This window comes from Neofelis nebulosa, chromosome 10 (assembly GCF_028018385.1).
Source record: "Neofelis nebulosa isolate mNeoNeb1 chromosome 10, mNeoNeb1.pri, whole genome shotgun sequence".
Taxonomy (NCBI): Eukaryota; Metazoa; Chordata; class Mammalia; order Carnivora; family Felidae; genus Neofelis; species Neofelis nebulosa.
The window spans coordinates 107,390,741-107,411,948 of record NC_080791.1 but is presented as its reverse complement, the minus strand read 5'-3'; the positions used below and the strand labels follow the sequence as shown (position 1 = coordinate 107,411,948).

Below are 21,208 nucleotides of genomic sequence, written 5' to 3'. Positions count from 1 at the left end.
AACCATCCCTCCTTGGCACGCGCACGCACACACACACACACACACACACACACACACACACACCATGTTGCCACTGGCAGGAATCCAGGCTCGGAAACAGACATGTCACCTTCTGAGGCTGAGTCCCTTTGGCCTGGAGAGGAGGCAGGAGGAGCAGGAGGCTGCGGTAACCTAGGGCTGTAGAAGGCGCGTGTGCTCGTGCATATGTGTACCTGTGCACGCACGCGCCCTCCCGTGTGCACATGCTCACATTGGCACAGACTCAAACAGGTACACGCGGGATGGGGAGAGGCAAGCTAGCAGAAGGGCCTGGGAACAGTCCTACGCACGCTCCCTCCCGCTCCCGGCTGTGACTGTTGTGGGCATCTGGTGGCAACCTCTCATTATTTACTTATGTATTTATTTATTTATTCCCATCTCATCCTAAAGGATTTGCGGCAGCTTACAGAAATACAACCTCATAAGAGAGGATCAAGAGAAGGGAGTTTGGTGGAGGGGAAAATCCCCAGGCTCTGAAGCAGGCGGGCTTGGGTTCAAATCTTGCTCTTTACTTATCTTTTGAGAAGAAGTCACTTCCCCTCTCTCGGCCTCGCCTTCCTCACCTGCGAACTAGGGACAGTGACGCCCACCCAGTGGGTTGTTAATGGGAGGAAATGAGGAAATGCCAGGGAGGCAGAACCGGTGCAGTTGGGAAGGGCAGGCGGCACGTGGTGGGGGGTTGGTGAGGACGGGTAGGGGTGGAGGAGGAAGGCGGTGCTGGGTACAGTGGCACAAGGTGGCCTGTCCCTGAGTGCCGGTGCCTCCCAGGTCCTGGTGAAATCTGAGCTAAGGGAAGAAGGCCTGGACGGGGGCGGGGGGGGGGGGTGTTGTGAGGGTCTCAACCTTCTCAAATGCCCAAGTCCAGGAATCCCCTGACTCCTCTCAAAGGAGAAGCCCCTGAGTGACACCCCTAAGCCCCCACCTGTCCCACATGGGGTACCCAGAGCCTACAGGGTGGAGAAGAGCAGAGGTCTGGTGTTCCAGGCCGGGGACCCTGGCTCCTGGCCCCTGAGCCTCACCCCAATCTGAACCCCACATTGGCCTCGAGGTCTGATTCTCATGGCCTGTTTCCCTCCCCGGGACCAGCTCTCAGCCCCAGCCTGGCCTTTTTTTTTTTTAATTTTTTTTTTAAACGTTTTTATTTATTTTTGAGACAGAGAGAGACAGGGCACGGGCAGGGGAGGGGCAGAGAGAGAGCGAGACACAGAATCGGAAGCAGGCTCCAGGCTCCGAGCTGTCAGTACAGAGCCCAACGCGGGGCTCGAACTCACGGACCGCGAGATCATGACCCGAGCCGAAGTCGGACGCCCAACCCACTGAGCCACCCAGGCGCCCCTAGCCTGGCCCTTTAGTCACTTGGCCCGGCTCCCCACTGTCCCCAAGCCCCAACTATCACCTCAGGCCGCCCTGAGCGTGGCCTGGCTTCCTCCAGCCGTCACCTGCTCCCAGCCCCTCTTACTCTGCCCTCTGCCCTGACAGCCCCCCCACGCCTGGCCTCTCCTTCGGGCATCACCTCCTCACAAGGGTCCTCCCTCCCTGCCATCACCCATCCGAAACCGTGTTGCGGCCTTGCTCTTGGCCCGTCTCCCCAGCTCGGGGTACCCTCCCTGAGGGCAGGGCCCTGGCTCTCCCTTCACTGCCGGCTCCCCCTGTCCAGTTGAGGCCCCGGGGCAGCCGGAAGATCTGGGCCCGGGAAGCATTCGTAGGATGATGGATGAAGGCCTCTCCCACCGGGCCGGGAGCCGAGAAGCATCCTCACAGTCCCATGGCTCCCCTGCCAGCAGGGCAGGCAGTCGGTCCCGCGGCCGCCCTGTGGGACCTGGTGGGGCACGGGGCCACGCTCACGCCGCCGCCCACCCAGACAGCTGCCCCTCCTGGGCATCCCTACGTGGCTGCCAAGGGAGGCCGGGGCAGAATAACCAGATTAGCCTAAGCGGCTCCTCTGGTTTCCTGGCATAATTGGATCGAGGCCGTGTTTCGGTGCAGCTGCATTTAATCTCGTAATTCCGAGGCCGCCTCACCCCCAGAGAGTATCGGCCAACAGAGGCAGATGGGACGGGGTGGGGGCTCCTCCGGGCTGGGGAAGGGGCCGGGGGCAGGGCTCTCACATCTCTGACCCATGCAGAGCCAGTACACCCACCTCCTGGCGGGCAGTGCCCTTCCGGCGACGGGCACGACCTTTCTTCCAGCGTCTGTGGGCCCGTCGCCGCCTGGGCCGAGCGTGTACGAACGTGTGCCGACGGCAAGGAGCCCCCGTGCCCCCCACCTTCCCATCGGCAGCCCGAAGCCCAGCCGCGTCTCCACTGATGCCCATCAACACCTGGATCCTGACGCCAGGCCGATGGGTCATTAACAACCAAGGGGCTAAAGAAAGTGGGGAAAGGGGCCCAGCTGGGGAGGGGAGCAGGCAGGGCATCCCTGCCACGAGGTCTTGGATTCCCAGGCACGGCCGCGGCCCTGCCCGAGCTCCCGACGCTCCCGGCTGCTGGGCGGGGGCACCTGTTGGGCACATGAGTCGCCGGGCCTGGTGCCGCCAGTGTGGTCCGGGAGGTTCCTCGCGGAGGCTCAGACCCAGCTCCGAAGCCCTCAGGCACAGAGGGGCCTCGCTCCTGTCAGTGAGGTGGGGGGGGGGGGTGGTTCAGGCCCACGTGGGGCCCGGGAGTCACCCTGGGGTTGAGGGCCCTGGCTGGGGTGTATGGACCCCTCACCCGGGCCCATCCCCCTCCCTCACTCCTCTGCCCTGCGGCTGGAGGGCCTGGCGACAGCTCCCATCCATCATTCAGCCCTATTTTTAGGAGGTGATAACCCAACTGTGAAAATTCACTCCGTGCAGATCCCTCTCAAGTGAGGAAGTCTTAGCCCCAAGCCGAGGAGATGAGCAAGGGCGGAGCACGAGAAGGAGAGGGAGGGCGGCGGGGAAGCGGGAGGAGTGCCCCGTGCCCAGTGATGTGTGGCCTCAGTGGGCAGCGGGCAGAGGGGCTGGGGCGGCTCCGCTGAGCTGTGGCGGTGGCGGGGACACCAGGCCTGGCGTCCCAGGGCAGCCCGCTGAAGACGAGGGGTGGGAGTCGAGAGCCTGGCTCCGGCCTCAGCTCTGTCAGTAACAAGCCTCGGCCTGCTCGGTTTCGGACCCTCAGTTTCTCCCGCTTCAAACTGGGCTGAGCCTCACATGACAGCCTGGCTCTCACCTCCCAAGGTCCTTTCTACCTTTTAGGAGGGCTAGCAGTTGGGGCGCCCGGGTGGCTCCGTTGGTTGAGCGTCCGACTTCGGCTCAGGTCATGATCTCGCAGCTCGTGAGTTCAAGCCCCGCGTCCGGCTCAGTGCTGGCGGCTCAGAGCCCGGAGCCTGTTTCGGATTCTGTGCCTCCCTCTCTCTCTGCCCCTCCCCTGCTCATGCTCTGCCTCTCTCTGTCTCAAAAATAAATAAACGTTAAAATAAAAAAATTTAAAAGGAGGGCCAGAAGATAACGTGCAGGAACTAGGAACCCCCTTACGTGTCTATTTCAGAACAAGTGATTTTTGATATAAGTAAGTCCTACAGATCACACGGGATATACTTATGCTATAAGGATGCTTGGCTATTTCTCTAAAATCCAAATTTAATTGGGCAGCTGCTCTGTTTATTTGCTAAATCTGGCGACTCTGTTTCCTCTCTCCACCTCCCTGCCTCCGCCGGTGCAGCTGCCAAAGTGGGCGTGGCCAGCAGGTGTTTGTGCCCTCCTGGCGGCACTCTCACCCAAGCCACCTAGGTCATCCCAGTGTTTGCCTGGAGCAGACAGGAAGGGCCCACTTTTTCCCCGGCTGTGCGCCCTTGGGCAATTTCACTTCACCCTCAGCTGCCTGCTCTGGAAAATGGAGATGATCGGGGCGCCTGGGTGGCTCAGTCGGTTAAGCGTCTGACTTCGGCTCAGGTCATGGTCTCACGGTTCGTGGGTTCGAGCCCCGCTTCGGGCTCTGTGCTGACAGCTCGGAGCCTGGAGCCTGCTTCGGATTCCGTGTCTCCCTTTCTCTTTGCCCCTCCCCTGCTTGTGCGCTCCCTCCCTCTCTCAAAAATAAATAAACATTTAAAAAGATGATTTTTTAAAAAAGGAGCATGTGTGGCTTATTCAAGGGGCACGGGGAGAGTGGGGGACAGGTGACAGGGTCGGGAGCTGTAAAAGGTCACTGGGGTCAGGGGGAGAGGCGCTCCATGGTCTCGCCAGGGCTCCAGGGCTGGGGAGGAGACTGGCAGGGTTAGTAGGTTTTAGGGAGATGCCTCTGTTTGTGGGAGGGAGGGTGGGGGGGAGTGGGCACCGATGAGGAGGCAGTGAAAGGAGTGAGAATGGCAAGGAGCATCGGGCGGGCCCTCCGGCTTCCCTCCACCCCACGGCCGGGTTTGGGGTCTCCCTGTCCCCTCCTCAGGAGCGCTAGATCGCTGCTTCAAATCAGGATGGACCGGGACAAGAATCCAGCCACCAAGGGAGGGAGCAGCAGGGCCGGAAAATCTGTCCCACCTCTGCCTGAGCCTCGCTTTGAGCCTGCCTGGGGGCAGTGCCACCGACCAGCTAGGTGGCTTTGGGCAACTTCCTTAGCCTCTCTGAGCCTCAGCGTCACCATCTATAAAACGAGAACAACGGTGGATTGTGATTGGGGTCCAAAGACATGAGGCGTTTACAATGCCGGGCTTCGGAAGGCACCCTGGGAATGGTTCAGAGCCAGGGGGTCTCCCGGGGGGAAGCTTCTGTCAAGACAGGGCGGGACCCAGGCCTGGCCAGGCAGGTCCCAGCCTGTCTACAGTGGCCTTGATTCCTGGGGAGGGCCCTCTAAGCCACCTTCTGGGTCAGCCTCACCCCCCATTTTCTCTGAGTAGATGAGGCACAGAGAAGATAAAGCGCTTCCCGCACCATCATGGAGACGACGCTGCCCTCAGGTCCTTGGATCCTTTCTCTGTCCTGCAGGTGCCTGGGGCACAACCTTGGATCCCTCACCTCCCTTTTCAGCCCTGAGGAGTTCGGGAACCCAACTGATTTGATGGGGGAAATAACCCCTTAGCCCCAGCACGGTATCTCCTTTGACCACGCAAGAGACCCCCAGATAGAAATGGGGGTGTTTGGGACGACCACAGCCTTCCCCACCCCAAGCTCCAGGAACTTGGGAGTGATTGGATTCGATACCCACGGGGCAGTTTAACGATGTCGGGCTCCTGGGAGAAAGGGGGTCTGACCATCCGAGTGCACAGCAAGGGTACGGGCCCTACCTCGAGAACCGCCCAGTTCAGTGATGTGAGCAGGGCTGCGGTGGGGCGCATGCAGAGAGGGAGGCTGGGGGGCACAGACGTGACGTCAGAGTTGCTTGTCTACCCCTATTGGCTGTGTGACTTTGGCCAGAAACTCAACCTCTCTGAGCTCATTCCCTCCTCTATAATATGAGGACGAGTCCTTTCTCCCAGGGCTGCTCTAAGAGTCACATGGGACCCTGTGGGGGAGCACACAGCTAGGGCCCAACATCAAAAGCTACCATCACTGGGGCGCTTGGGTGGCTCAGTCGGTTGAGCGTTCCACTTTGAGCTCAGGTCATGATCTCCCGGTTGGTGAGTTTGAGCCCCGCATCGGGCTCTGTGCTGACAGCTCAGAGCCTGGTGCCTGCTTCGGATTCTGTGTCTCTGGCTCTCTCTGCCCCTCCTCCACTCACTTTGTGTCTGTCTCTCTCTCAAAAATAAACAAACATTAACAACAACAACAACAACAACAAAAAGCTGCCATCACAGACCTTAGAGATGAGAGTGAAGAGATCAGGAAAGTTCTTCTAAGGCTCGGGCCTTGAAGGATGTGTAGGAGTTCAGGAGGTAGATGGGGCCCCTGTGTGGCTCAGTTAAGCGGCTGACTTCGGCTCAGGTCGTGATCTCACGGTTCGTGAGTTCGAGCCCCGAGTTGGGCTCTGTGCTGACAGCTCGGAGCCTGGAGCCTGCTTCGGATTCTGTGTCTCCCTTGCTCTCTGCCCCTCCCCTGCTCGTACTCTGTCTCTCTCTGTCTCTCAAAAATAAATACATGTTTAAAAAGAAAGAAAGGAGTTCAGGAGGTGGAAAAAGTGAAGAAATCTCCCTCATTAACTTCACCCTCACAGACTCAATTCTGGAGTCTTGGGGAAGTGCTTCTTTTCTCTGTGCCTCAGTTTCTCCATCATAAAAGGAGACCATCGCCCTGTGCTGGCTTCACGTCTACTTGTAACATTCTAGATGACTCTGCCTTGGGGGGAGGCAGCCCTGGTGTCAGAGGGGGCATTCCCCCCAACATCCCTCTGACTGGCTGGTCAGACTGGTCGCCCCAGGTATAGTCGTGATGGGAATGGGGACGTGCCTCCCCCGCCTCCGCCCCCCCCCCCCCCCCGCCCGCTAACCCTAACCCCCCTGCCTAGGCCTCCAAGCACTCCCCGTGGTCAGGGCCCCAACCTCCCTCCCCTGACTCTCAGCCCAGCCAGCCCTCCAACCCCAGAGCCCAGAGGCGGCCTGGCCAGACACAGGTCCCAGCTGGGGCTCTGGCCCCTGCAAAGTTTCAGGGGCCTTCAGGGGCTCCCCTCCCTGAGTCTCCTGGGCTTCCCCACGGGAAGCAGTGTTTACCCTGCGGACGCCCAGCTTTTACTCCCTGAGGAGTGTGTTGAGGAGGCGAGAACCCACGCACACACACGCACTCACACACCATCTGACGCGCCAGACCACACGGGCTCACAGCCCCGCCGCGGATGCGCACCCCCGGTGCCGTCTCTGGGCTCCTCCTGCACCGGGGCCACGGCCGGGAGGGAACTGATGCTGATTCTGAATTAATAAGTTAATAAGCACCGCCGCGTATGACCTCTGCTAGTCCTCTCCAAGCCTCCCGGTTTCCTTCTGTCCTTCTGATGGATGCCCAAAATGAGCCCCCAGGGGGCTAAGTAACCTGGCCAGAGCAGAAGCCAGAAAGTGATGAGCAGGGTTCAAAGGCAGACCTCTGGGCCCCCTGCCCTGTGGTGCCTCCAAAAGGAGCGAGGGTGGGTGGAGGGGCAGGGGGCGTCTGCAGAGACCCCAGGACAGTGGCCGGGAGACAGCCCATTGGTCCCCACTAGACATCAGCCCATAATAGGGGGTCCACATCAGGCAGCCTGGGGCTCTGTGCGAGGGCCCATGGCCCTCAGAAACCTGCAGTGGGGGGGGGGGTGTCTCTGGCCCCCTCCCCAGGCTCCCTGCATGTGGCCGGGCCTCCTGGAGGAGATCTAAGTGGCTCTGAGCCATCGGCAGCTGGGCCTGGAGGCTCTGTCTCTGGCCGACCTTTGGCCGGATCTCTACCCGCTTCTGAGGCATAAGACCCTTCACAAAATGGGGTAGCTGGGACAGATCAGGGGTTTTCACTTTTGGGGGGGCTCACCTTGAGATCTGATCCACTTCCTGGAAAATATGAATCTTTCCAGACATTTGGGTTTACACAGGGGTCTTGGGGTCCACAGACCCTCAGAAGACCAGGTGAGAGAGCCCTGGGCCACACATGGGGGTGAAGGTGGGACAGGAAGCAGGGAAGAAATAAACCCCAAATTCCGAGAGCAGTGACCTCTTCCTGTGCTCCCAGGGCTTTAGCACTATATTTAATCTTCAGAACAAGCCTATAACTGGGGCAGGGTGGGGCGCTCTTTATTACCCCCATTTTATGGTTGTGGAGACCAAGGCACAGAGAGGTAAAGCAAAATGCCCAGGGCCACACAGCAGGAAGTGGCTCGGCCGGTATTTTAACTCAGCAGTCAGGACATTTAACTGCTGGGCTTAATTTGCATGGTGGTTTCAGAGTGTGTGATTGATCACCACGCTTCATAACTTACAGGGATGCCACATGTATTTTTTCGTATTTATCTGAACTTATTTTAATTACAAACAAAAGAGTTGGACCAGCTGACCTCATTTTAGCTTCCGGGATTAATGCACTTCGGCTTCCAAAACCTCCGGCCCCAAAGGGCCCTGCCCGGCTGCACCCAACGGGCTGCTGTCCCTACGTCTGACGCCCAGGGGCCCAATCTGTGAAATGGGCGTAGGTCCAGCCCCTCCGTCCCAGGGCAGCGGAAGGAGGAAGAGAGGCCTTGCACCCCACCCTGCCTCCTCTGGCTGCAGGCGGGGCAGGGCTGAGCGGGTTATGAGTTCAGCAGTCGATTCGGGCTCACATCATCTTGTCTGCCGGGAGGATTTAGTGCGCAGCAGTTGGTCAATAGTGCGTTTGTTTTGTTATTGACCTGCCGGTGCAGCTTGGGAGCGGCCCGTCCCCCTTGGCTGCTCAGGCTTCTTCAGGCGGTGGAGCCTGGACCTGGAGGGGCCTCTGGGCAGGCTGGGGTGCTCCTGGAGGTTTCCCCCCCAGACCCCCTGCCCTTCCCAGCCCCCTGCACACAACCCGGCCTGAGTCCCCACTCAGGTCCCCCTGAAGATCTGTGTCCGCCATCGTCTTAGGTCCCATACAGGAGGACAGAGCAAATGACCCAGTCTCCTGCCCTGCCTGACCGGCGGGCCTCCCGCTGGACAGAGGGCCCTGGTCTCGTGGCAACGCCTCAACCACTTCACAAATGGGGAAACTGAGGCCCAGAGAGGCGAAGTGACACAAATTGTTAGGCGGAGTTTCTGGAAGCAGACGCCATGGCCTGGGATAGGCCCCAGGCTGGCCTCAGTCGGGTCCAGGAGCAGCGGCCACCTAGGAAGCTGCCAAGGGGACTCTCTCCCATGGCCCCGGCCCCAGCCCTAGCCACAAGTTATGCCGAAAGGTAGACACTAAGTCTCTGTCCTTGACTCTCAGTCACTTGTTCATTCCACACATATTGCGAGAGAGCTGCTCTGTGCCAGGCCCCAGGAATCCGGGGGTCTGGGAGCACCTCCACAGCCCCGCTGGGTGGCAAATGAGGTAGGTTCCCTGAGAGGGGCGGCGCTATGGTGAGCTCAGGAGGCTCTGGAAGGTTGCTTCCAGCTGGGGGCACCAGGGGAGCCTGAGAGGAGGACTTTTTTAAGGGGGCTCCAAAGAATGAACAGGATTTTGAAGAAAGCAGAAAGGCAGCCCAGGAGGAGGGTCCAGCAGGGACAAAGGCGTGGTGTCTCTCTCACAGGGGCACAGGAGAGAATGAAGCGACGAGCGGGGCCAGCACAGGAGATGCAAAGGTTCAAGGCACCGTATGGACTGTTCCTTTGCAGCAATGGACAAACACAGCCCTCCTGGGTTTACTTAACCAAGCTCCGGGGGACGTGGACCCATGAGCACCCGCTTCCCCGACAGTGTCCCAGACGGTCCCCGCCTCACTCCTTCCTCCTCTCCCCCCTTCCAAAATGAGAAAGAGGAAAAAAAAAAAAACTATTATTGTTCACGCCTCATCTCCCACCAAAGTTATTAAATTTCATTCCACGAACAAATAAATCCATTTTTATTGCAGCGGGAGGAGCGGGCGGCCGTTTGCTGTTTTACCTTTTTTATTTTTCAAAGTCCTGTTAAATCTGCCCCCGATCAGCTGGGCGGCCCCCTGGGCCCAGCCTGCCTGCCCGCTTTAGTAACTGCGTCTGTTTCTCCTCCTTCTCCAGGCAGCAGCCTGTCCGCCCGCCCCCCCCCCCCACACCACAGAGTGGCAGCAGGTGGGGCTGGAACCTGCCCCACCTGCCGCAGGCCTCAGGTGGCCCTCCAATCGCCTGCGAGGAGGGTGCGGGAAGCTTCCTGCCAGCGTCCTGTTTGGCATTTATAGTTTTCCCAACACTTCCTGCGCATTTCTTCCCAAGGCCCAGCCCTGCCGTTGCTGGCTGCTGCACTTCACGGGAGAGGAAACTGAAGCTCAGGAAGGCTTGGGGACTCGCCCCGGAGGCCAGGAGAATCCTCCCCCCCCCCCCCCCCGGGGTGGTGGGGGCGGGGCGGGGGAGCTGAGCCTGGCCCCACCGCCTGGTGGGGGTGGGGTGGAGGGGCTCTGATCATCAATCTCAGGCACCCCACTTCCCTACGGCGGGGATTCAGTTCCCACCCGTCACCCGCCAGCTGTGTGACGCTGAGCACACGACCTGGCCTCTCGGGGCCTGAGTCACCACATCTGGAGAATCTGGAGAAGGGACGGAAGTAATAGCACTTTCCTCCTAAGGCTGCTGTGAGGACTGAGCTTCCCGCCATCACCCTCCCCGAGGCCCCCAGCTCCCACCAGCTCTCCTGGACCCCCCCCCCCCCCGCCGGCTCTGCTCCCCTGCAGCGGGACGTCGATCTGGCCCCAGGGGGGTCGGGTAGCACACAAGCCTTCACAGCTGAGGTCCGCAGTGGGCGCCCAACATAAATCCTCATCAGGGCTATTTTTTCCTCCCTGAACCATTTGCTAAAGACTTAATGACTGTCGATAAGAAGCCTGTTGCATCCGTAGCGCCGGGCCAGCTTGGGGGAGACTTCCCAGCGAAGCATTTACGTGAGGCAGCTGCCCGGGCCAGGCTCAGGGGCGTCACTGCACCCCCTCCCACATGAGCGTCCAGCTATGCCTGCATGGAGGGGACTCCCTCCCCGACGCACCAGCCGGCATCCCTGCCCCCCCCCCACTACAACTGGCCACCCCCATCTGGGAGAACTGCTTGGGCCTCCAGCGGCCGTGCTCACCCTGAGAACCATCCCTCCTCAGGCTGGCCCGGTGAATCCAGGGAGGACGCCCACCCTCCCCTCCAGGCCCCGACAGCTGACAGCCCACAGCCGGGCAGTGCCCTCCCCTCCCCGTTCAGAGCTGTCTCCGGTGTCAGATAGGCTCGTGGTTCCAGGTGAAGACGTCCACCGTGCCCCCTGCCACACACACACGCACACACATGCACACGCGCACATGCAGTGCCTTTCTGCTCTATCACCCTGCAATCCGAGGCTGGGGGAGGGGTGGTTGCCTGCACCTTCACACTCCCCTCCCCCCCCCCCCAAGTCTCCTCGGCTGCCTCTCCTGCCCCATCCTTCCTCACCCCTCCCTGCCATCGCTCTCTGGGGATTCCCTCTTCTTTTCTTTCCCAGACTGATTAGCACATGGCACGAGAAAGGCAGCTCTAGATAATGTTCCCCATGCCGGGTGTCGGCACCTGGGGCCACTCCAGCCCCGCCCCGGGGATGGGGATCACATGGGTACCCACCTCCTGCCAAGCCCCCTACCCTTCTGAGCACCTCCACCAAAGCCGAGAGGCTGGCCCCCAGCCCAGGGTGGGAGGGCTGTTTGGTAGCCCACGGTGTGCGGTGGGGCAGGGAAGGCGGGGGGCATCCCTATGCGGGTACAGCCGGATTCTGGGCCCATTATCTGGGCACCAGGCTGGCAGCCGGCCCAGCCCTGGCCCAGCCCTGGCTTCTCTGCCCTCAGCGAGGAGAGAAACAGAGACACAGACAGAAAAGTGAAATCAGGTCCCTCCATGCCGTCTGGCGGAATTAGCGCTGTTTGCACGTGGAGCGTCCTTCCCCCACCCCCGCTGCCGTATGCTGCCCGTGCCTGGCCTCCTGGCCTCGGTGTGTTTGTCAATCAAATGGGAAAGCTGGCCCAGCCAGCTTTGCGAGGCTGCTGTGAGATTCACTTAGCAGTAAATATGTGTGATAGCCATCACCCCAGGACTTCACACCTATGGTGGGCTCCAATCCGAACCAGGCCCGGACATGCCCAATCTCCTTTAGGGCAAGTGCAGGAGGCACCTGTATTTTATAACTGCTGGGGCATGCCAGGAGCCAGGCTGGAGGCAGAGGATGAGCCGGCCTGGGTCCCTGCCGGCGCCGGGAGGCACGATTGTCCCAGAAGGTGGAAGGGTGGCCCCGGGCGGGTCCTGGGTGGGGGCAGGGCAGCTTTGCCCCCCAGCTCCCTGATGCCTGGTACCGAAGGGGTTTCTGGCACTGCCTGGAGGCGCCACGTCACCTGAACAGAAGGCAGAGCCCTTGCCAAGGCTCCCCGAGCGTGACTCTTGCCAATTCAAACGCTATATCTCAACGCCATTAATTTACATTTTGATTCGACTTTCTTAATTTTACTTCAACTTCGCACGACTCCAGTTTGAGAATCATTTTAATGTATTTATCTGTGAGGCAATTTGTTAAATAACCCCCAAGACTCGGCGGTTTTCCGTTCTGAGCTTTTATTGCAAGGCTGTTTTAAATTAAATTAGTTGTCAGGGTCCCTGAGTGCATTGTAACGGGGATGAGTTCACCGCCAGCCCACTCATAAAAGTGCAAACCGCTGGCTAAATGGACGGGAGCAGGAAGTTGGGCCGCCCAGCTCCTCCCAGACCCCCTCGGTGCCGGTTTGGGGAGTGCAGCGATGGCAAAACAGAAAAGCAAACGGCCTGCCAGGATGGGGGGGGGGGGGGTCCCACCGCAGCGTGGGCCCTAGATTGCCGCAGGTAGGGGCGGTTCTTACCTGGGCCCCCCCAACGCTTCCGCCGCCTGCTCTGGGGGCCCCAGGCGGTGTGCGTGAGCCACAGCACGTCTGTGCCGTCACCCCTCTGCGGGACAGCGGGGAGGCACAGCCTGGTCTCTTGCTTGGCTCCCTGGGCCCCAGGGAGAATTGGTGGGGAGCCGGGGGTGAGAGCTGTCCCCCCTCCCCTGGCATCTGTTATCTGAGCCCGCGTATGTGCCAGGCTGTCACCCAGGCTGGGGGCATGATTTGTGAGCCGAAAGGCACAGGTATTGAATCTATATTTCATTTTCACGTCAGCGGCTGCTATTTGCCCGATAATGGACTGAAGCAGTGGGGAGGGGGCCCAGTGTCCCGTTCATGATGCCGCCGTGCCGCTCGGGCGGAGTGGGCACGGCGGGCAAGACCTCTCCCCACCCGCCTCCTAGAGCTGCGCCGTCCCACAGGTGGGCCTCCCCCCCCCCCCCATTCCGGCAGCACTCAGCCAAGCCAGCTCCCCTCTGGGAAAAGGGGACCCTCCCATTCTGCCCTTCAGACCTCGAGTCCCCTGGGAAGCCGCCCAGCCCCTGGCAAAGGGACCAGGAGGCGGTGGGCAGTCACTGGGAGTCACTTGACGCCGGTGTCTTCTCTGCAGCACCCGGCAGGGGCCTGACACACAGCAGGTGTGCGGTATAGACCTCTCCTGTTGTACCGGGGGCGGCGTGGCATGGTGGTCACCAGCGTGGGTGCTGGAGCTGGATGCCCGGGTTCGAGTCCCGGCCCTGCCACTTCCCGGCTGTGGGACCTTAGGCCGTTCCCGTAAATCGGGGGCCTCCGAGGGGCACTTCTGGGATGAAATGGATTCCAAGGGGCACTTCTGGGATGAAATGGATTCCAAGGGCTCAGAAGCACGTGGGAGCTAATAAGCCTCACCGTGTTCTCACCTGGGGGCAGACGTCTCCTAAGGAGAGGAACTCTTAAATGCACATTTGTAGCCATTTGACAAACTCCTATTCATCCAGTGATGCTTTCCCAAAGGCCACCTCCTCTGGGAAGCCCTCCTGGGGCAGGATGAGGTCTTCTGAACCTTCTCCAGCCCAGGACAAACACACACCCTGCCACGTTCACTGCAGCCTTAGTGAATGTTTGCTTTTGGAGGGGAGGGCGGACAGGGGGAGAGAACTCTTCGGAAGGCCCAGGCTTAAAGACCAGGCACCGAGGCCCCGGGCACCCAGGAACAAAGCGCCACCTCGCACGCGTGTCCCGCTGAACCGGCGGCCCTCTGCCTCACCTCCCGCATGCTCAGTACCATCTGCTACTCGTCCCCTCTTCCCCTCACTCCCCGGCCTCTCCTCCCCCAGCCCTTCTCCTGAAACACTGGCCCGCACCCCTTCCACGGCCTCCAAGCCCGTGTCTGGCCCATTTCTCCTCTGGGAATCTCCCGAGGCCCCCGAGCCTGGGTCAGGTGACTGTTCCAGGCTCCTGTATCACGGCTCAGGTCCCCAGCACTGTCACTGCCCCGTGTTTGGCCTGTCCCCCCCCATCCCCCACTAAACTGTGCTCGTGGCGGACAGACAGGACCTGAGCGTGTCTCTGTGACCATGGTGTCCTCCTGCCTGGCCTGTCCTAGGTGGCCCCTGGAGGCACTAGCAAAATGAATGAATAAACAAATGAATGATTAAGGTCCTTGTGAAGTTCCGGGCTCCTGGCCACTGGGTGCCCAAGGTGCGGCTGGCAGCCCCCTTTGTGCCAGCCTTTGCTGAATGGTAGATGCTGTTGGGAGGGGGGGCAGGGGACAGGGATAGGGAGAACTCAGAGGAAGCCCCCCTACTCTGTACTGTTTCATGTCTGGTCAGAGGCCTCACCCTCTGCCTCCTGCTCTGAGGTCAGGGCACGCCCTGGGGTTGAATAGGGCCAGACGGGAGAAGCCAGATCCCCAGCAGCCGGCAGGCAGGTCTCAGGTGAAGGTCGAGCGTCCAGCCAGGGCCAGGCCTGAGGCCACCGGCTCTCTGGCCAAGAGAAAATACAGGCCGCCTGCCCCAGTGCCAGGAGGAGAATGTTGAGGAGTCAGGACCCCAGGATCCCAGCCCAAGCATCAACCCTGCTCAGCCTCCCAGACCCCACACCCCCCTCTCTGTGGAACCAGAGGCATCGGGACCTACCCAAAACAGGCAGACCCTTCCCCAGGTGAGACAGCGGCCCCGGCACAAGCAGGGCCGTGCATGGAGCTGGCAATGTGGCTGGCTTGCTTTCTGTCCCCAAGCCCGGGCTATGCAGTTTGGGATTTTTTCCCCCCCTTCACTGATGTTTTATTCATGTAAACCCAGCCTGCATCTGTCCTCAGAAGACGAGAGAGAAGACGCAGGAGGGAGAGGAAGAGACTTGAGGGGCTCAGAGAGACCGAGGGGCTCGGAGAGAAGGAGACCTCGCGTATGCATGTGTGTTGCTGTTCAAAGCTAGATAACCTAGAAAGATCCACTGAAGATGCGCTCTCCCCGCTCTCCCCGCTCTCCCCACGCAGCAAGAGGAGCCGTCATTCAGATGCGATTCATTGCCACCTCTTAGTCTATCACTGGTTCCTTTTCAAACCTCTCCACAGCTCACCGGGGAGGGCCCCCGTTTCTGCTTGTCCTTCTCCACCCTCTCTGGGGCCAAGGAGGAAAGGGAGGCTTTGTCTATGTTAATTGCATTGTTAGACCAAAGGTGCTTACTTAGGCTTGCTGTCTAATTTGGGGCTTTTATTAAACATGATTGCTGGCTGACAGCTGGGCAGGAACCAGCCGAGGCAGGGGGAGCAGCATTTCGGCGCGCACTAGGGTGTCCCCTGCTCCCCCTCCGCTGGCCCCTGCCCCTCCCCTTCTTGCCCCTTCCAGCACACACACCCGCGTCGCCCAGAGCTCACGGCCCTAGCGGCCCGTTTTATTCCCACGTGAGCGTCAGCCGACGGGGAAGAAGCTGCCGGGAGGGTTGCTGGCCAGCAGTGGAGGCTTCTTGGGCACCAGAGGCTGCCCTCTCCCCACCCCTCGACGAACTCCCGTTCACCCTTCAAGAAAAGCACCTGGTCACCTCCTCCGAAGGCTCCCTCCTCTCCCTCCTCCCCTCCCTGGCTTTCCCTGGTGTCCAGGACACACACAGGCCGTCTTCAGTGGAGGCAGGCGGCCCTTCCCATGCACAGGCAGCCCGGGAGGTGTTTACAACGTCAATTCCCGTAGCCCATAGTAACCCCATGAGGAGCACAGCAGGATCACTCTCTGCGCTGTTCAGATGAGGAAACTGAGGCAGAGAGGTTAAGCGATCAGCCTGAGGGCACACGGGGTCAGAGTTCACTGGCTCCCGCGTCTGTGCCCTTGACTGCTCTCCGGTGGCCTCTCCACTGCCCACCCTGCTGAAAGGCTTCATTCCTACGAAGACTGCACCCCAGCGATTAAACCGTCCCACCATACCGTCTGTCACCAGGCCAGGCGACTTTCCCTCTGGTTATCTCATTTAATCCCTCACAGCTGTGTGCGGACAGGACCCCACTGTCCCGGGTGTCCCAGCCCCAGGCCCGAGCCAGAGCACAGGACTGGCTCGGGGCCCAGGTGCAGGGCTGGGAAGGGCTAGCCTGGGAGGTGGCGTCAGGGTGGAGGGCCCCTCCTGCCTTCCTCACAAGCCCCTGCTGCGTGGGACCTCCAGGCACACCAGCCCTCCTCAGCCTGGTTTTGGGGTAGCAATCTGGGCCTCAGCCTGGGTCGGGGCCCAGAAGGCAGGGCGAGTGCACTGAGAGCCTTTAGAGCACCCGCTTCCCTGAGAAGCTTCACCAGAGATGAACACAGAGCAGGGCTCCTTCCCGGCCCAGCAGGGAGTGGTCACGCTTGTCAAATGTCAGCACCTGTCAGTGTGGCCCCACCCCCGGCGCCTAGAACAGTGCCTGCACAGGGTGGGCATTAAGTGAATGCGCCCAGGCCAGGTCAGCCCGCCAACTTGGGGCTCTCTCCAGGGGGCAATCAGGGCTCGTCACTTGCGCACTGATTCACGCCCCTCGTGTTTATTGAGCACCTACAGTGTGCCAGGCACTGTGCAAGGCAGAGGGGCCCGCTCAGAGAAGGGAAGGGGAATGGGCCCTCGTGGCTCTAGGCAGGACCAGACCCGTGTGTAAAAAGACAACTGTGTGTTCCCCCAGAGAAGTGAAGAGGAGGAACTCCTGTCTAGGGAAGTTCAGGAAGGCTTCACAGAGGTGGGGGCCCTTGAGCAAGGCTGAGTGGACATCCCCTACGCAGAGAAGGGGCCAACGCATGCCAGGCAGAGGCTTGGACACCGTCTCAGAGGCACGAACAAGGCAATATTTGTTTGGAAAGGTAGCCAACAGAAGCAAGTGGAAATGGGGGGGGGGGGGGGCAAGCACAAGAGCATCTCATTTTCTCCTTTGAAAAGTAAAGTCGGAACCTGATATTCCACAGAGGGATGTCCCAGAATGACTGCCTAACCTGGGGCCAGAAGGAGGAGTTTTAAAATGCAGATAATCGAATCCAGCAAATCGGTGTCGGCGCGGTACCCAGGACCATGCATTTCTGAGCAAGGCCCTGGCGTTCGGTGGGGACTATGGGGTCAGAGGCAGGTGACGCGGAAAGCCCACGCTGTCAGGCTTAGGAGGGACCCGAAGGCATCGGAGGCTGGCCTGGGGTCCGAGCAGGCCACGCTGGGCCGGGGCCGTTCTTCTCCGCTGGCAGAAGGGCCCTCACCTCCAGCTGGGGGCGGGGACGGAGGCACAGCGTGAAGGAAGGGCAGACGGCGGCAAAGTCAGCGCGGCGCATCCATCTGCCCTGACAGCCAGCAATTACACCGCGTGATCGCCAGATTACTCCAAATGCATTTATTACAGGGGTTAGAAGCGGGGGACTTATTTACTGGCAAATCCATACTCATTACAAGACTCAGCCTAGCCTAGACTGAAAACAGCTCAACTGAAACAAATAATTACCAAAGTCCTTCCAGCGCGAGGCTCTCAGGTGGTTGGGGTGCGGGGTTGGGGGTGGCGCCTGGCCCTTCCCATAAAGAAAAGGGAGGACGAGGCTGAGGGTGAGGATGCCGGGGTCGGGGAGGGAGACGCCGCCCGCCGCGGTGCGCATGCCCGTCTAGGTCATGAATATGCAAACGAGCCCCGCGGGGCGGGGCTGACACGCCCGGTCCCGGGGGCTCTGGCCACCGCCCACACCCAAGCTCTAACGGAGAAGCAAAGAGAAAGGAAGGCGACCCCCTGGGGCCTGCAGGGTTCCCGGGCTGGACCTCTGAGAGGCAGCGCTAGTCCCGCATTTTCCAGGGAAGGAAACACTGGCACAGAGCACAAGCTCCCCAGTTGCTGAATGAAGGAAAGGACGAGTGAACGGAAGTATAGATCAGACAGACCTTGCCCTGGGCGGGAGGAGGGCCCACTCTCGGTCCACAGGCTGGGGCGCGTGGAGGGGCTCCCTCCCAGGGTATCGCTGGCCTCACAGGCACACACAGCTGGCCTTGTAGCCACAGAGCTTACAGACGCTGGGCGTCCTGGGTGCGTAGCCTTGGGGGACGCGGAGAGCCCAGACGGATGCCTTCCGCACCCACTAGGGACTCGGGTTCCAGAAACAAAATCAATCGACGGCTTTTTTAGGACTGACAGAGCTGGCCGGGACTCCCGCTCCCATTTTACAGATGAAGCAACCGAGTCCCAGACAGGGGCAGGGCCAACCGCGGTCCGCTGGCTCACGTTGGAGAGCTCCCCGCAGCGCCCTGCGCTCTCGGGCCTCCTGGACCGCGGTGGCGGCGATCAATGCCCGCGCGGGGAGCTGTCAGGCCGATTGAAATGTGGGCTCGGCCTCTCTGCCCGCTGGGCAGATGCTGGCACCGCCACCCGCGCCTTAAATATTCATTCACTTGACAGAACACTAATTAAACAAAGTAAGGTGCATTATTACTTGATTAAATTTTTTATTGGCAGCTTAATTGGTCTGTTAGTTGCCCCTTAGGGAGTTGTTCGCCCGCTCCCCCCGCCGTGAGGGAGACGGCCCCTGGCCGTCCCTGTGCCGCCCTTCCCTGCCCGCGGGGTATGCGGCCGCTCCGCCCTCAGCCCCCCAACCCAACCTCAGGTCTGGGCGCCGGGTTCTGGAGCCCCGCCCCAGGGCCGTCGAGGTTCCTCCCCTATTGGGTCAGGGTGAGAGTTGCAACCAATCAGCACCCAGGAGCTGGTCCTGTCGGGGTCAAGAGGCTCCACCTCAAAGCGCGTCACTGCCGCACCTAGGGGAGGGAACGCACCCAGACTGGAAGAGCAAGGCCCGGGATTGGACTTGCCGTGGAGTGGCTGGATGATGTACCCCTTTTTGGCCCTGGCCTCCGTTTCCCTCTCTGCACCACCGCAGGGCTGGCCCCACAGACCCCCTTGTCCAGGCGGAGACACTTTCCTGCCCACAGCCTCTGTGCTACTCTGTCCCCCAATAGGAGTGGAGGGGCCTTGCGTACAGGGACGCCCTGGGGGACCCCGAGTCCTCAGGATCCAGCCATGAAAGGGCCTGAGAATGCCCCCTCAGAACAGGTGAACCCACCTTCCTTGTGCAGCTTCCCACCGTGGGGGGCACCTCCTCCCACCACCCCTACAGGCAGGAAGGCAAGCCACGGCTCTGACGCACCTCTCTGGGGACAGGTCCTCACTCCCCTCCAGGTCAGTGGCCGGACAGGGCCACCCTATGTGGACCTGGAACCTGCACCTTCCCTCCCCCCACCTCCCCCCTACCTCTTGTGTGCTTCTCCCACCTCCCCCATGGGGTGATAGGAGTCTGGAGCCAACATTTGCCCTTCAGACAGGTGGCCCCTGCCCCCAAGTCTGCCCTCTGGGTCGCAGTGAAGAAGGGCCAGGGGCTGTTTCATCCTTCCAGCACTAGCCAAACCCCTGTGTGAGCCTCAGTTTCCCTAGTGCCAAATGGGTGCCTGTCCTCATCCAAGGAGCAGAATTTGAGCGTTGGGCACAAAAGAAGGGACACGTCCTCTCCCTGGGCGAGCTGCTCGTTCTGAGGTCCCGTTCTGAGGTCCCGGTCGGTCCTCACACCCGTGCTGCGAGGGCACTGCCCCATCATCACCCCGTTTAACAGGTGAGGCAGGGGGTCCCCTGGGGCTCAGTGACTTGTCCAGGGTATCATATGGGGCAGGGGCTGGGGGAGGAGAAAAGGGAAGGGAGAAGGGAGGGCAGGGCCTGGAAAATGCTGGAAAGCCAGGGGTGGGCAAAGCTCTGCTTGTCTGTTCTTTTCACACACCCACTCGCCGGCTCCTCATCCCGTCAGCGGGAACCCGTTCTGGGGCTGGGGCTGGGAAAACACATGGGGCCTTCCCAGGGTGGCCTGAGTCCCTGTGTCATGCCCCTACCTTCAGCCATACCCAGTGCAGGGCAGGGGTCACTGCCGGTCCCACGCACCCCGCTGCTGCCCTCTCCATACGGTCCCACCCTCCAGAGAGGATCCAGGCCCCACCGATGACAGAGAAATCGTCTGGCAGCCCCAGAAGCCGCCGCTGGCGAGCAGGAGGCGAGGTAATTGGCATCGCCGGCCGAGGGAGCAGGAAATGAGCGGCCCCAGCCCGTGTGGAGCGGGAAGCTGTTCAGTGTCATCGGCCTTATCTGGGAACAGGCTGCCCAATTACAGGGCCATGCCCGTTGTACTCAGCAGCTGCTGGCTCTGCTGCTGCCCCCTCCCCGGTGTCCTCACAGCATCTCTGGGCCTGGGGCATCCGCTGCCCCTTCCAGAAGGCACGAGGCAGCAGCCCAGAGAGAGGCCTGGCCTCATACTCCCCTATCCACATGTGCAGGTGTCCCCCAGCCAGGCCTGGCCTACAGGGAAGCAGCCGCTAGGTCCTACCCCCTAGGCCCTCTCCTCCCAAAGGTGACCGTCTAGGCTGAGCCCTGCCCCTGGCTGCGTGTTCTAAGTCTCCCTTCAGGGAGCCGAGAGGCACAGTGAGGGGCACATGGTCAGGCTGGCGGGGGTCTCCGGCTCCCCCGTCCCAGGGCTCCCCCAGACCAGGAGCCTCAGGTCACCCTGCTCTGAGGCTCCACCCCCTCTACCGGCCCCTGCAGGAGAGGATTAATAATTCCGTGGGTGGACAACGTTCAGAAACACAGTGCCACTGGGGGCTGTGAGAAGGTGTCATAGATTAGGAAAATAGGACTATAATGGGTTTGTAATTGTACATAACGCAGCCAGATATTAGCAGATCATGCTGTGGCTCACAGATCGGAGAGGGGTTGGCTGTCCCAGAAGGGCTGAGCTGAGGGTGGTGAGGCTGGCCTGCCCTTCCGGACCAGAAATGGGGGTGCCTCGGGCAGAGCCACAGGCCAGGGGGGGCATAGTGGAAGGACAGCTGGCTTTGGGATTGGACCCGCCTGAGTTCAAATCCTTGCCTCCATTTCCCCGTCTGTAAAGTGGAGGTGTGGCTGCCTGCTCATGGGTCGTGAGGATTCAGTGGGCTCCGTAAACGATCGTCTCCTCCCCCTTCCTCTCTCCTCCTTCCACAAGGGCTCCAGCATTTTGGTCTTGTCAGGCCCCCTGTCCGGGAAGGTCCCCTCGGGTCTGTAGACACATCAAGGGGGGGCCCCCGCACGCTGTCCCCTCTCCTGAGCTGGCCCTCCACAGCGGCGGGTGCTTGGGAGGGGTTGTGACCCACCCCCCAGCACCCCCCTATGGGGGCACAGACACGTGTGAGAGTCCCCTTCCTGTTTGAAGACCCCCTTCCAGCAGGCCGAGAGGATGCACTGAGTCAAGGCCCCGATCTTAAGGTCCAGCCAAACAGCCTGAATGTGTCAGCCCCTCCGCCCCTCTCTTCATCTGCAAACGGGCTGTGATGGCCTG

At 60.7% G+C, this 21,208-nt stretch overlaps 1 protein-coding gene and 1 long non-coding RNA gene across 3 annotated transcripts in view; one reads left to right on the top strand and one right to left on the bottom strand.

Annotated features, from left to right (window-relative positions):
• Positions 1 to 9,839, top strand: part of MACROD1 (mono-ADP ribosylhydrolase 1) — an 81,816-nt gene extending 71,977 nt beyond the window's left edge. Inside the window, exon 4 of one of the 2 annotated variants that reach the window (XM_058689405.1) lies at positions 9,775 to 9,839. In XM_058689405.1, coding sequence (XP_058545388.1) covers positions 9,775 to 9,824 — 50 coding nt within the window. In that variant the 3' untranslated portion in view covers positions 9,825 to 9,839. Of the gene's footprint in view, positions 1 to 3,250; positions 3,359 to 9,774 lie in introns of those variants that run through there. The other variant, XM_058689404.1, reaches the window with a different exon arrangement.
• The window catches only part of LOC131488068 (uncharacterized), a 63,536-nt gene that overhangs the window by 22,548 nt on the left and 19,780 nt on the right, over positions 1 to 21,208 (bottom strand). The window lies entirely within an intron of this gene.